The sequence below is a fragment of the Puma concolor genome, chromosome A1 (genome assembly GCF_028749965.1).
Source record: "Puma concolor isolate L17-30 chromosome A1, mPumCon1.1.hap2, whole genome shotgun sequence".
Taxonomy (NCBI): domain Eukaryota; kingdom Metazoa; phylum Chordata; class Mammalia; order Carnivora; family Felidae; genus Puma; species Puma concolor.
In genome coordinates, this window is record NC_141667.1 from 7,959,120 (window position 1) to 7,974,500 (window position 15,381).

General features: G+C 45.5%; 1 protein-coding gene across 2 annotated transcripts in view; it reads right to left on the reverse strand.

Annotated features, from left to right (window-relative positions):
* The window catches only part of ATPSCKMT (ATP synthase c subunit lysine N-methyltransferase), a 242,261-nt gene that overhangs the window by 85,366 nt on the left and 141,514 nt on the right, over positions 1–15,381 (reverse strand). The window contains exon 5 of one of the 2 annotated variants that reach the window (XM_086675994.1): positions 8,583–8,795. The exons of the other annotated variant lie outside the window; for it this stretch is intronic. Coding sequence (XP_086532120.1) covers positions 8,736–8,795 — 60 coding nt within the window. The 3' untranslated portion in view covers positions 8,583–8,735. Of the gene's footprint in view, positions 1–8,582; positions 8,796–15,381 lie in introns of those variants that run through there. 2 annotated transcript variants of the gene reach the window in all.

A 15,381-nucleotide genomic window follows, 5' to 3' on the forward strand; every position in this document is an offset into this window, starting at 1 on the left:
GCTTTGAACAAACCTACTGAAATGGACATTTGAGGACAATTGAAGAGACCTGAGTGGAGGCTGTGGCTAAAATAAAATTAAAATGGATGGGCACGGAAAGGCGGCGATTACCAATTGCAAACAGCCACCTTCCATCTTCGCATGGACAATACGACCTTTCTCTAGGTTTAAAGAGCGCACACGGATATCCACCATGGACCACTTGTGCCTGCGTGTGCCCCCCCACACACACACACAAAACAAGCTACCCCGAGGTAGCTCATCTCAGAATGACAGGAATGCAGTGTTTTTATCTCCTTATTCTTGTTAATCTGAATTTCTTAACCTCCTAGAATGTTCATTTACTGCATGTGCAATAATAAAAATTATATAAATAATATACATTATATATAAATATGTATATATTTATGTATTTTATATATAATTTGGTACATAAAAATTTTATATATTTTATATATTTCTATATTTGAGAGAGAGAGAGAGAGAGGGTGCAAGTCATTGAGGGGTAGAGAAAAAGAGGGGGGGAGAGAGAGAGAGAGAGAGAGAGAAGTGAGGCTCACCCGGGGCTCATGTTCACACGAAGCAGGGCTTGACCTCTCGAACTGTGAGATTATGACCTGAGCCGATGTTAGATGCTTAATGACTGAGCCACCCAGGAGCCCCACAAAATTATATTCTAAATTAAAAAATAGAATCCATTTAGGACCTCCATATATAAAAGACCCTGACCAACCAACACAATTAAAACTGCTCAATAAGCACAAAAACGTTTTTTAAATGTACTCACAAAATAGCAAAAAAGTTAAATTTCTCCAAAGGCCCCCCCCCAAAAAAAAACAGAATGAGGAAGGAAAGTCAGAAACAAGGAGAAGGAGAAACAAATAATAAGAACAATACACATGGTACATATGAGCCCAGATATATGACAATAATGTAAATGGACTAAATGTTCCAGTTTAAAGGCAAAGATGGTCAAATTGGATTGAAACATCCAAATTTCATATAGCTTACAAAAGGCACATACATAATGAAATGATACAGGAAGGTTCAAAGAAAACAATGAGAGAAAAAACTAGGAGAAGACAGGTCAGGAAAATAGTAACAAAAGAAAGCTAGTATCACTCTGTTAGGTATTTTATAAATTAAGAAGATAATGGATTAGAGAGAGAGAGAGAGAGAGAGAATGATTCATAGAATGATTCATAGATCTATAGATACAGATACACACACGAATTTACATTATTAGATACATAAACCTTAAGGCAAAAAGCATTTCTAGATATGGAGTTAAGATAACATTTTAATTTACCAGGAAGATACGATAATTTGAAATGTGTACACAACTGACAAAGTAGACAAAGTCAAAATGACAGAACTACGAGAGAAAAATTCCAATCAACAATCATATGGAAAATTTTTACATACTCCTTTTAGCAATTAAGCCAAACAGGGCCACTGGCCTAATTAGGGCTATAATATAATTAAGGATATAACAGACTTGACCACTGTACTCAGTAAGATTTGCTGAGCGGACCTATAAAGAATATTGCACCCAGAAAACACAAATTCCTCTCAAGCATACATGAAAGATTTATAAAAATCAACCACATATCGGCTGTAAAGCTTGTGCAAGCTCGAACACGTTTTAAAGGAGTTGGATTGTACAGACCATTCTGCAATTGTTTAGAAATCAGTAACAGAGGTCAGAAAAATATATTTGGTACAACCCATCAAGTTCAGACTACAGCCAATTTGGGGATAGCGAAAGAATATGCCTGACCAGATGAGCTGGCCACACAGAATCAATCCTCTTTAGGATTCTACCAGATGAGAATCAGTGAATGACCACCACGTGTCCAAGGAAAAGAAATAATGTTTGAATCTGGGCATAAGGGGTTAATTTAAACTTAATGTGATCTTTTCCTCTCTGGAATGTGGGAAATCATTTGTTCCTAAGCAATTCACAGTGTTTTCTGATTCAGCCCTCGTGATCTGCCGAGCCAAAATGTTCCTTCCCACGGTCCGGCAAGATAAAGTACGCGGGACAGCTGGATTTTAAAAACACCCTTGTGAGTTGGGTCTTTGTTATTAGCAAAGAAATTCACTAAATTTAGGTCTTCTTTCAAATTTTATGTCCTCAAGATTGAGCTCTAAGTACGAGCACCAGAAAACACAAGTTGGGTACTTGGACCCCACATGTCAGGTGGCGTGCAATCCACGCGAAAAAGAGGGAATCTGAAAGCCGGACTGTGGGCAGACTGACTGATAAAGGCTACAGAGCAGCTGTGTGGTAATTCTATGTTTGATGTGAGATGTAGTTCTCTCTGCTGTTACTTGGAAGATACTCCGGAGCTTAGAAAAGAGGAGTGTGAATCTAATTAACATTGATGGGAAAATTCCAGAATGCCGTCTGAATGCCAAAGTGCTCCCCGCGACCCTGTGGTCAGCAGATCCTTCGGTTGTAACTACAACCATGAGTCGTCATTCTAGACACAATTGGGGCTTTAGGTCTGTTTTTATTGATTTGTACAACACTATAGGAGAAATCGTGAACTCTAAGATCTCGTCTGTCTACCTGAAACAGTTGGGTCTTCCAGGGAAAACATAGATCAGAATTCCGGGCAAGTGTTAAATGACTTTATGGTATAATATTGCAGAAAAGGAAGACTCCCACCAAAGAAGTGGTGGCAGGATTACAGAAAAGGAATGGAAGGGGGCAGTGGATTCCAAAGTGATTTCAGGTGTAGCCGTGTACATTGTTGGATAATTAAAACTTGGAAAAATCTTTTTTCTGGTCTGATCAGAGCTCCTTAGTTCACGGATGAGAGCTGAAGCGGCGCTAGCTTAGGGCCGTGCTTCCCGGCCCATTTCACCTCCTGGGACACGGAAAACGATTGTGCTTTTGGAAGGGGGCAGTGCCGGGAGAGCGGCTGTCCTCCTGACCCAGCCTACACCTGCCTCCAGCCCAGGCCCTGCCCCGCACACAACCCGGGCCTGAGGAGACCCATATTGGGGCCAGGCGCCGAGCGGCTTGACCGGAGAGCCGCCAAAGGAACAGCTGTCTCGTGGACACCTCAAACTCAACATCCAAAGCCCAGTTTCTCATCCTCCTCCCAAGATCTGCTTCTCCCACAGATTCTCCATCTCAAATCGGTGCAACTCCGCTCTTGCCATGGATCAAACCAGAAGTCTTGGATCGAAACTTGACTTGTCTCATTTTCTCCCACCCTGTGATAGACTGAATTGTGTCCCCACCAAAAACAAAACAAAAACAAAAACAAAAACAAAAACAAAACCATGTTCAGGTCCTAACCCCGAGCCCCTCAGAACATGATCTTATTTGGAAAACAAAACCATGTTCAGGTCCTAACCCCGAGCCCCTCAGAACATGATCTTATTTGGAAACAGATCATAGATGGTTGCACATGTGATTAGTTCAGCTTGATGAGGTAGCAGAGGGGTAGGGTAGGTTCCCAATCCTACGTGACCGGTGTCCTCACTAATGGGGGAAATTTGGACCCAGAGAGAAGGCCGTGTGAAGATGAAGGCAGAGGTCGGAGTGATGCTTCGGCCAAGGAGCACCACACGTCGATAAGAAACCACAAGAAGCTAGGAAGCAGGCGGGGAACGGATTCTCCTTCCACTAGAAGGAACCAAACCTGCTGATACTTTGATCTCGGACTTCCAGCCACTGGAGCTGTGAGACAATACGTTCACGTCATTTAAGCAATTCAGCGTTTGGCCCTTTGTTACGGCGGCCCTGGCGAATGATCCAGACGCCGCATTCAGTCCAGCAGCAGATCCTCTGGGTGCTACCGAGCAGTGTGCCCGTGTCCCCCACACGCCCGGCTCCAGCCTACTCCCAGCCCCCACCACCCCTTGCCTGGCTTAGGGTAGCAGCCCCCTACCTGGTCTCCCTGTTCCACCCCAGCCCCCCTTTTCCCAGCGATCTATTCCCAGCACAGTCATCCATGGCTTCCCTTGAAGAATCAAGTGAAATCACATCGCTCCACGGCTGTCCCCGCCACACAGGGTGGCGTGTGGCCAGTAAGACCTCCCGTGGTCTGGGTCCCTGGCACCACTCTGACCGCACAGCCTTCCACTCTCACCGCTGGCCCCCCAGTCTTCTTTGGCTGTCCCCTGCACGCTCGCCACTCGGGATCTTGGCACCTTCAGCGCTCCGTCTACCTGGAATGTTCTTCCCCCGGTGTTCACATGGGGGAGATTCGCCTCCCTCACCTCCCTCAGATCCTGGCTTCTCATGGAGGCTTTCCCTGACCTCCCCACCCAGGGCAGCGACTCTCCTCCCCAGCTGGCACCTACCCCCTGCCCTCTCCATGGCACACGCCCCCTCGGACATCTGCACATGCTGAGTCTTTTTTGCTGTGTCATCCTCGACACCAAGCGGTGGCAGCTGCGGACGCAGAGGACTCTATCCGCTCCGCTCACTGTTTACGACAGGGCTTGGAACGTGGCCATCTCTCAACTAGATTTACTGAATGACTGAAGGAATAAATGCATCCCAACACCCATGACCTCCTCTTAGACGGGATGAAACCACTCTCCATCTGCCCCCTGATACTGATCCTGGTGAGTGGGGGCCACCTGGGAAACGGGGTGCCCAGATCTTGGCTAGGGAAGAGACTATTGTCTGGACGACCCTAATCTGCTAAAGACCAGGAAAGGGTGGTTTTAACAGGAACCAGTGAAGAAGTTGATTAAGATGGCCAAATAAGAAGAAAGAGGAGAAAGGAATCCTCTGCGAAACTATCCGTGGTACAGAAGGAGAACAATCAAATCTGAGAAGAATACTTGTGTACAAAAGGAAAGTTTGCACAGTGTGGGGCTCAGGGACACCAGGCCCATACAACATATTTTGGAATCAGCATTTAAAAAGAAAAAAAGAAAAAAAGGAGCTATGATGGGGCGCCTGGCTGGCTCAGTCGGTTAAGGGTCCGACTCTTGATTTTGGCTCAGGTCATGATCTCACTGTTCATGGGTTTGAGCCCCACATCACGCTCTGTGCTGACAGTGCAGAGCCTGCTTGGGATTCTCTCTCTCCCTCTCTCTGCCCCTCCCCCACCTGCATACACACATGTCCTCTCTCAAAGTAAATAAACTTAAAAAAAAAAAAAAAAGAACTATGGCAATATTGTTGTCACTTCCAAAAGAAGTACGGTGTCTTTATCATTTGTATTACTCTTTCACTGTATTGAGGGGAGAGAACGAACAAGAAGACTTGGAAATACGTTCACGGGCAATACAAAAAAGAAACAGCAAAAAGCCAATAAACATATGAAAAAAATGGGCGTAACCTCACAAGTCATCAAGGAAACACACATTAGAACAATAACAAAACAATTTTCCTGTACACTGGGTGGGATTACTTAAATAATATATGATGAATTTCAAAATAAGGATGGTGGGAATAGAAAATCCACATAACCTGTCAAAGGAAAATCTGGCATTATATATCAAAAGGTTTTTAAAATTCCTATTCTATTATTCAGTGACAATGTTTATACTTTACTCCAATTTGCCCGCAAGGCTTTTTCTACATGAAAGATCACCACTCCTGGTAGGTACCCGAGCTGGGACTGGAACTCAGGCTTGTCAGCTCCAAAGCTCAGGGACCTGCCAGGTTCCCTACCTCCCACAAGCAGGAGAGTGGATCTGCAGAACTAGAAAAAGAGCCTCGACGTGCAGAACTTTCCATCCATCAGCAGATGGGACGGAAAACGTTCCCACCGTAAGTGCTGAAAGCCACGCTTTTACCTGCAAAACACCTGATGCCGGATAATTCCCAGCCAAGTGAGACAGTACACGGAGCCTTCAAAACCCAAGCCCAGACACCTTCCGACTCTGGAACACATTACCAATTCACATCACAGTGATGTACTTAGGAAGGTTATCTTAACAAGAAATTTCCTGACACTCGCATGAATAAATGCATGTACACAGCTGAATAGATTTAAGGATGCTTGCGCTAGAACTCTTTGCTAAAAAGAGCTTTAACTCGAGATACAAAACACACCAATTACTTTGCAGGCTCAGGCTTAAGCAATTTAGCATTATTTTGAAAGCCCTTGCCATAAGAGCAAACAAAAAAAACAAGCAGGGCTTGGCCCGGGTCTCAGCCTCCGCCTCCAGTCAGCCCCCTGCCGTGGGATTTTACAAGGTTAGTTGCAAACGTGGACAAGACAAGTCCGGTCGGAGCTGTTCTCGCAGAATTAATACGTTTCGAAGTCGAGAGCCTGGCCAGGAGCAGTGCTAATCAAGCAAGTGACAGTATTAATCTCCTTTGGCTCGGCTCAGAATAGGATATGCCACAGGTGACCCCGAGTCCTTCCCTCCCCTTCTCAAACCATTAGCCAAACATCATATTTCTTTCTGCTGCCAGCAACGCACGACCAACAGCACAATTCAAACAGGGGCAGAGAACACACGTGACGAGAACAGCTTATTAACTCTGTCTGGGAATTTCTGTGCTCACCTGTGGCCGGTTTTAAGGTATTCTCTTCATTTAGCAAAAGTAATGAGAAGATAGCCCTCAACCAATTACCCAGCGTGCGTTTCAGGAGGACCGGCTAAGAACATTAGGATTGAAATTTAAATTGTGTGCTCAGGCCACAGAAGAGAGGCTTAAGCCAAGGGAACTTTCAGGAAGGTGATTTAAATACGAATGAGTCGTCAGGAAAACAGAGGCGTGGCTGTTCAGTTGAGTGTCTCAAGCAGGACGAGGTGCCGCGAATGAGCTAGAAGAGACAAGGTAGCCGACCTCCGGAACCGGGGCCAAGCTCTGCCCTGAAGGAACGGTTGAAAGAACAAACCCGATACGCAGGTAGGAGTCGTGCTCCAAAAACTAGGGTTCTGGAGCGAGCCTGGCAAACAATTCCAAGGTCTGTAATCACTTACAAGAATGGAGTAGTGGCCCTCAACTCTAATTTCCACCCCGGAGAGCTCCAAGTACCCCTTAATTTAAAGGCCAAAAGCCTGGGGCACCTGAGCAGCTCGATCGGTTAAGCATCCTACTTGAGCTCAGGTCATGATCTCACGGATTGTAAGTTCGAGCCCCGCATCAGACTCTGCACTGACAATGCAGAGCCTGCTTGGGATTCTCTCTCTCTGCCCCTCCCCCACTTATTCTCTCTCTCTCTCTCTCTCTCTCTCTCAATAAATAAATAAATAAATAAACTTAAAAAAAATAAAGATCTAAAGCCTGGCAAACATGTCCATGCGTCCTCCTATCCAGGTCTGAAAGAATCTTTTACAATTCTTCTGTCCACATTTGCAAGAATCCAGAGTCATTTCCTTGATTATCTGACAGAGAACAGGGGTGGAGGTACCGAACATCAGCTTCACCTCCTTCGCCAGATTCCAGCTCTCATCAAGCACAGAGTCTGAATCTTGACTGCTTATTTTCCAGACCTGAAATGCATCTTTATTCCTCTTCTCCTTCCCAGAGCCCACACTCTTCAGGAGGACCCAGCCTCCTCTCCTTCTGAGTTGCAGATTCTAACAGAAGTCTCTGGATCTATATTCCCTTCGGAGAAGGAAGTTAGGGAGGAAACTACCTTGAAAGTACTTCCTCCACTGGGCGTAACTCAATCAAGCCAGTGGCCACCTGGCCCAAGGACATCCAATCGGCAGGCTGACAAGTGACCTGAAACAGAATCTCGGCAGCAGGGGACGTGGAGAGGGTGTGTAGTTCAAAAAAAGGGCAGTGAGATACCATCTAGAGATGGAAATGGATAACGAAAAAATAACACCTGCTGTTTTCACAATACAGACTATAGAATGTGATGTTTGCCAGGATTCCCTGGGCTCAGGGGATGCACAGGAACTAGTGATGTGAAATTTCTAAGGTTGAATATTGAATAACCCCCCAAAAGGCAGTGAGAAGGGCCCGATGAGTACAAGAAAGCGGGAAGGACTGGCGTGCTTACTGTCACGGTGACGAGTGGCCTTTCCTAGGCTCCTGTGGATGCATATCCTACAAGAAAACCCTCAATACTTAAAGCAGCACAAGGGAGTCACTCCTCTTAAAACCAGAGTCTGTGGGGCACCTGGGTGGCTCAGTTGGTTAAGCGGCCAACTCTTGATTTCAGCTCAGGTCATGATCTCTCCATTGGTGGGTTCGAGCCCCGTTTCAGGCACTGCTTAGGATTCTCTGTCTCCCCCTCTCTCTCTCTCTGCCCCTCCCCTGTTTGCACTGTCTCTCTCAAAAATAAATGAATACACATTGAAAAAGAAAAAAAGAAAGAAATATAAGGACTGCAGAAGACATCCTTACTCTATCTCCCGAATTTCTTTGAAGGAATCTATTAAGAAACATGAAACTAACATTCCAACAAGAAGGAAAACGAAAAGCCAGAGCTGGATGTCAGCAACTCCTCATTTCTCACTGACGCTCAAGCCATGTGTCCTGAGGCCCCCGCCTTGAGGTTTCTTCACCCAACAACTGCCCAGAGGTGACAGCACCCGAGAAATGGGAGAAGAGTGAAGGACCATGGCAACGGAGAAAAAGTGCTCAAATAACAAAAACAACATGATTTTCCTCCTAGTAATCATTACTCATAGAAGGATTGAGTACGTAGAAATTCAGATGCGGAAATTAAGCAAAACACCTCGCAAAGGGGCAACTGTGAGGAACAGGCACATCACGTGAACATCGGTCATCCAAGGGACGCAGGCAGTTAAAACCCAAGCACACTGTCCACCAACGTTCTGTGGCTCTAGTTCTGCTGAGAAACGTGCTTTTCACAATATGCCTCAAACCTGTCTGCGGGAATTACCTGGGAAGCAGAAAGGTGGCATTTTAAATTTTAGTGACACATTAATGAACAAGGTAATACTCTTGACAGATAGAGAGAAATGTTCCCCATATCAAGCTAAGCACGAGCTCCTCAGATCAAAATACAAGCCGTGTAACTGGCCTTGGCAGGTCCACCGTGCACAGAGCCGCACTTCGGATGCCGCACAGCCGCTGACGTATTTACTGCTCACACTGTCCTTGGCAGACGTTTGGCAGATATCTTGTCTCAGAAGATTCAGGCCTTTGTCTTGGGGTCGAGGGTTAATAGGATCCCTTAACTGCAGGATCAGTTATAATAAGGTCCTACCTTTTCAAAAGCAGTAGTGTCTTCTTCAAGCTTAGTCATTGATCTTCTAGTTTGCAGTGGTACCATTTCCAAGTTCAACGATTCAGAGTTCAAAGCTAGAACACGAAGGGAAGTAGGCTTCCATGCAGCAGGATATTTTGTGGTTATGAACACGTCCCCAGACACGTTCTGTGGCATCTTTGGCCAATAGCCAGAGCCATTGAGAGGACAGGTGGGTGCCAGAGGTGGGTGCCCCCGCCCCTGCAGGCTTCTCGAGGTGGCCAGGCGTCCTGCAGGCAGCTTGAGCAGTAACTAGCTCAGGGTCACTGTGAGGGGTTGAACTGCATCCCTCAAAAATTCATGTGTTGAGATCCTAGCCCCCAGTGCCACCGAACGTGACTTGATTTGGAAACAGGATCATTACAGATGTAAATACTTAACATGAAGCCACTTGGGGTGAGCCCTAACCCAATATGACTGGTGTCCTCATAAAAGGGTGAAATTTGGGGGCATCTGCGTGGCTCAGTCAGTTAGGCGTCCGACTTTGGCTCGGGTCATGATCTCACAGTTTGTGGGTTCAAGCCCCACGTGAGGCTCTGTGCTGACAGCTCAGAGCCTGATTCAGATTCTATTGTCTCCCGCTCTCTCTCTGCCCCTTTCCTACTCATCTGCTTGCTCTCTCTCTCTCTCTCTCTGTCTCTCTCATAAATAAATAAATAAATAAGTGGAGTGGATTTGGACACATAGACAAGCACACAGGAAGAAACTCATGTGAAAATAAAGACACAGAGGAAGACAGATACTGCATGGACTCACTTATATGTGGAATCTAAAATATATATATTATATATTTTATATATATAAAACTAATATTGTAACAAATCTAAAATATACATATTTATATATATAAAATTTTATACATTTTATATATAAAATAACATAACTAATCTAAAAAAATGTATATTATATATAATATATATAAATAGGGGCGCTTGAATGGCTCATCCGCTCAGGTCACAATCTCACAGTTCATGGGTTCAAGACCCAGGATGGGCTCTGTGCTGACAGCTCAGAGCCTGGAGCCTGCTTTGGATTCTGTCTCCCTCTCTCTCTGCCCCTCCCCTGCTTGTGCTCTGTCTCTGTCTCAAAAATAAATAAACATTAAAAATTTTTCAAAATGAAAAAATTATATATATATATATATATATTATACATATACATACATATACATATACGTATATACATATATATATTATATACATGTGATCGCCAGGGGCTAGGAGGACCGGGAAGTAGGGAGAGGTTGGTCAAAAGGTACAAACCTTCCTCTATAAGATGAAGCAGGTCTGAGGATCTCCTGTGGATAACACTGTACTGTGCAATCTGCTAGGACAGAATTTAAACGTTCTCGCACACAAAAGATAAATATGTGAGGTGATGCTGTGCTAAGTAAGTAACTCAACGGGGAGATTCTTTCACAATGTATATGTGTATCCAGTCATCACATTGTAGGCTTTAGGTATCTTACAATTTTATTTGTTAATTGTATTTCGAGAAAACTGGGGGAAACAATGAGGGCAGAGGAGGGGTGACCTTTCCACAAGGTGGGCAGACCACCAGAAGCTGGCAGAGGGCAATTCTCCCCCACAGCTTTGGAAGAGCCAGCCGCGTTGACCCCTCGACCTCCACCTTCCGGCCTCCTGATCCACGAGGGAATGCATTTCTTCTGTTGAAGCCACCCAGTTTTGTGGCGCTTCGTTACCGCAGCAGGAGGAAACTGACACAAACGTTACCTCAACTCCCGGTTACCAGCCACATCGCCGCCGATGCAAACCCTTGATCTGGGGTGAAAATTGAGAAAATTGCCAGCACATTCTTCTTTGGTCTACTCTGTCAACCCATCAGTTCTTCTTATATTCAGAAACTGCTCATTTCATATTCTAAAACATTAACTTATATTTCAGCTAAGGTGCTGTGGTCACTGGAATGTCAAAAAGCAAGTGGTGGTTCTGGACTAAGACATTTTCTTGCTTAAGGTCATTGGTTTGTAAAACATTCTAATTGAGCAATAAAAAGAAGGACAGCAGAGAAGAGGAAGCAAGAGAAAATGTAAGGAAATTCTAAACAGCTGCCCTTTTCACCCAAAGGACCCCTATTAAACTGGAAAATTGAGTGGCCACCGGTTAATGGTTCCTCTAAAATCCAAGATGGTGGTCCCGAAAGCGTTCTCCCCACCCAGCAGCATCGGCAGCAAATTCTCAGACCTATTAAATCAGAAGGGGTGGGGCCCAGTTCCTGTGACACAACAAGTCTTCCAGGTTTTCTGATGCCTGCTGAGGAATGAGAACCACTCTTACACTCAAAGCCAGGAGGCAACTTGGTTCCGATCGCAGATTCAGTTGAAATTCCCAAGAACAGCGTGTTGAGAAGGATTCTGGAGCAGACACTGAGCTTTGATGTTAAAATGAGGAATCTCTTGGGCAAGAAAGAGAAGGGGACGGGACAAGCCACTTGGCAGCCATTCCTTGAGTCTCACCAGGAGCCCTAAGCCACCACCACCACATCCTTCTTCATATCAGTTGTTCCAAATAAAAAATGTCCCTAACCATAACCATAGCCAAACCATAAGAGACTCTTAAAACCTGAGAATAAACTGAGGGTTGATGGGGGGGGGGGAGGGGTGGGGAAAGAGGGAGGGTGGGTGATGGGCACGGAGGAGGGCACCTGTTGGGATGAACACTGGGTGTTGTATGGAAACCAATTTGACAATAAATTTCATATTAAAAAAAAAAGAAATGAAATAAGATAAAATAAAATGTCCCAAGTTTCTGAAGTGACTTGGACACTACGTATACTGACATAAAAATGAAAAGAAATAAATAAAAAGCTTGCTTTCAGTTCTGAGACAAAACGGAAAGAACTTGATAGCAGTGCTCTTCCGTCTACTGAAAATTTATTTTCCCCTTTTCTCTCCATACTTTACTTCTCTTTCAGGATGGCATTATTTTGGTGATGGGAGAAGACAAATGGAGTTGTACTTCACTTAATCCAGGAAAACAACGTACAAAATCTGAACTCATAAGATCATTGAATTTGAAAGTCACTATTTTCACTGCATTTACACGATAACACATATTCTTTGGTTTTTAAAACAATTTACAGGGATGCCTGGGTGGCTCAGTTGGTTAGGCGACCGACTTTGGCTCAGGTCGTGATCTCGCTATCTGTGAGTTCGAGCCCCACGTCGGGCTCTGTGCTGACAGCTCAGAGCCTGGAGCCTACTTCAGATTCTGTGTCTCCCCCTCTCTCTATCCCTCCCCTGTTCACGCTCTGTGTCTCTCTGTCTCCCAATAATAAACGTTAAAAAAAATTTTTTTTAAGGATTTACAAAAGAGTTCTTTACAAGATTGTATTTTATATCTGATTTTATTTATTTTAAAATTTTTTAATGTTTATTTATTTTTGAGAGACAGAGCTCCAGCTGGAGAGGGGCAGAGAGAGAGGGAGACACAGAATCCAAAGCAGGCTCCAGGCTCTGAGCTGTCAGCACAGACCCTGACACAGGGCTCAAACCCACGAATTGTGAGATCATGACCTGAGCTGAAGTCAGATGCTTAACCGACGGAGCCACTCTGGTGCCCCACTGATTTGATTTACTTTAAAAATCACCTACTGCTTCCTGTTACCTTCAAACCTGAACTCCCAGGACCAGTGACTACACCCTGACTACAGGGACTATAGCCAGGAACTACTGGCCCACCAGCCAACCTTCTCCTACTTCCCTTCCCACAACCAGCTCCTCCCCAATGTCAGGCAGGGTCGCTCATCCCTCTGTTGTCTCTTACAGTGCTTTTCTTCATCCTTCCCAATACTGAGCCCTCCCCACACCCAGGTAACATCTTCCCTTCCTCTGTACCCCTGCTCTGACCCTTTGCCTCCCCACAGCCCTCCCTGTCCAACCCAGACTGGAATGTCTCTTCTCTGAATCTCCAGTGCCTTCCCACGTCCGCCCTCACTTGCCCTAAAGTTGCGCACTTGGTCCTATGGGGCTTGCATATTCCATCCTTGCTCACTGTCCACCCCAGGGGAACCATTTCCATCAAATCTCCCACTGCAGCAATGCAATGAGTCAACAGGTTCACGGCATGAAGAGATTCCTTGCTGGGAGAGTGTGGCCAGTTCCTTCCTCTCCTGGGAGCACTGCACGTACACTACAGGCTCCAACTGGAATGACTAAATTTCTTACCTGTGAAGGGTCATTTCCAGCCTCAGGGAAGCACTGAGAATGATCTGGGTACCCCCAAGGAATCTACTTAACATCCATAGATCGAAAAACTAGGAAATCTGGATTCTGTCACTCAGCAGCCCCTAATGAAGTATGTGGCCTGGAGCATTGTGTCTCTGGCCTCCTCCTGGGCCATAGGATCTCCATCACCATTCTTAGGCATAATTCACATGAGGATCCACTAAAACGGGTTAAAGCATCAGCCAACCTCAGCACCATCTGAACAGCATTATTAATCTTTTGCCCTGTCCTCCTAAGATATTCCTCTGATCCTTATATTTTCTAGTACAAATGACAGGAGGCATCTTTATCTTATTTATAGCTCTAAATAAATTGGTATGAGCATCCACCAAACATATTTATTTTATTTCCCAAGAAATATACCCCCAGAAAATGTCAAGGAAATGATCTTTGAAAAATGCACATCCGAATGCAATATAAAATATTTAAGGGAATGACTGTGCTCTTGGTTTCCATTTTCTGTTAGATTATTCTACAGGCTCTTGTAAAAGTCAAGTCAGTGCTTTTAAAGGCAGAAAATGGCCACGAGTTAGGAAAAGCCTTCAAAGCCCCGGGGTTCTCCTTGATTTCGCTTTTACTTTCAGCATTTTGCCTTGAATGAACGACCTCAAATAACTGAGATATTCACAAATTGATGGACAGTACTTAGCAAAGTAAAACTCGGATAAAGATGGTAAGAACCAAGCCACTCACCAATGGCTTGAAAATTCACAGCCGCACCCGGTGCTTCCTGACAAGGTGTCTCTTGGCTACCACTTCCAGTGCGTTCTTCCCCTCCATCCGCCTTCCTAAAACCCTCTGCGGCAAATCACGTGGTCGACAAAAAGAATTCCAGAGAAGATTATTACTTAAATCTCACCATAAGTCCATTCAAATGAGTTGGCCGGGGAGCAAATACTCACCTAGGTTAACTCACTTAACCCTCCAACAACCCTGTGAGGCAAGTACCGTCTTATCCCTCTTCTGGGATCCAGGAACTGAAGCACAGACAAGTCAAATCAGTTGCTCAACACAGCGATGGAGTAGCCAAGCCAGAGTCTGACCTGCCTGGCCCCAGAGCCCGGGTGCTCAGCCACCATGACACAGTGCCCCAAAACCAATGCCGTCACCCCACAGGTGCTCATACTGGTTTCATAAATGACGAGACGGATGAAAATTTTCAAGTAACTGAAGTTCATCAAAGTTATCTGTAAACCTCACTGGTAGAGAGTAGAAAGGTGAGGCTCATAACAAATGAGGACTTCCTCAGGATCCAGGGAGAGTGACCCAGGGAGGATGAGAGCCCCCAAGGGGACATGCCAAGACCAAGTTCCACGGTCCAGGCAGTGAAGGGAGCCCTGAAGGAGGCTCCCAGTGATCAGGGTAGCACCCTGTTCACAGCTCCTAGATGGCCAGTGTGGGGTAGGGCTCATCGAGGGGGGCACAGCCAGAGGGCAGGCTTGGACCACAGTTTTGGGCAATTGTGAGATGACCTAAATCCAACCCTCATCTACCCTCCTGGACAGTCCCCGTCTAGAGACCTATGAAACTGAGGCTTCCACATCAAGACATTCTGCACTGACCTCTTATCATTGGGACCAAAAGTGTGTAATGAGGTCCAGCCATCACCAGAGCGAGGACACTCCCAGCCAGCTCCTGAGGTCTGCTATGCTGGCCACAGCTTTCTCTGGCTGGACTGCCATTTGCTTTGGATCTGATCCAGTGGGTAGCAGAGATGTTCTGAGGTCACACACTGGGGTGAATACCTCTGCACCTACTAGCTACTGAGTTTGAGAAAGTTTAGAACTTCACGGAGCCTCAGCTCCCTTATCTGAAAGATGGTGCTAATGAGACAGACAACCCCAATGGGTTATCATGAGGATTACGTAGGTAATGAACGTAAGACACGGGGGGCAGTGAAGTGCCCCCACATCAGCTGCTGCTCTCTGACTGTCACCTATAATGGCACAGGCTCCCTCACCCGATGTCATCTGT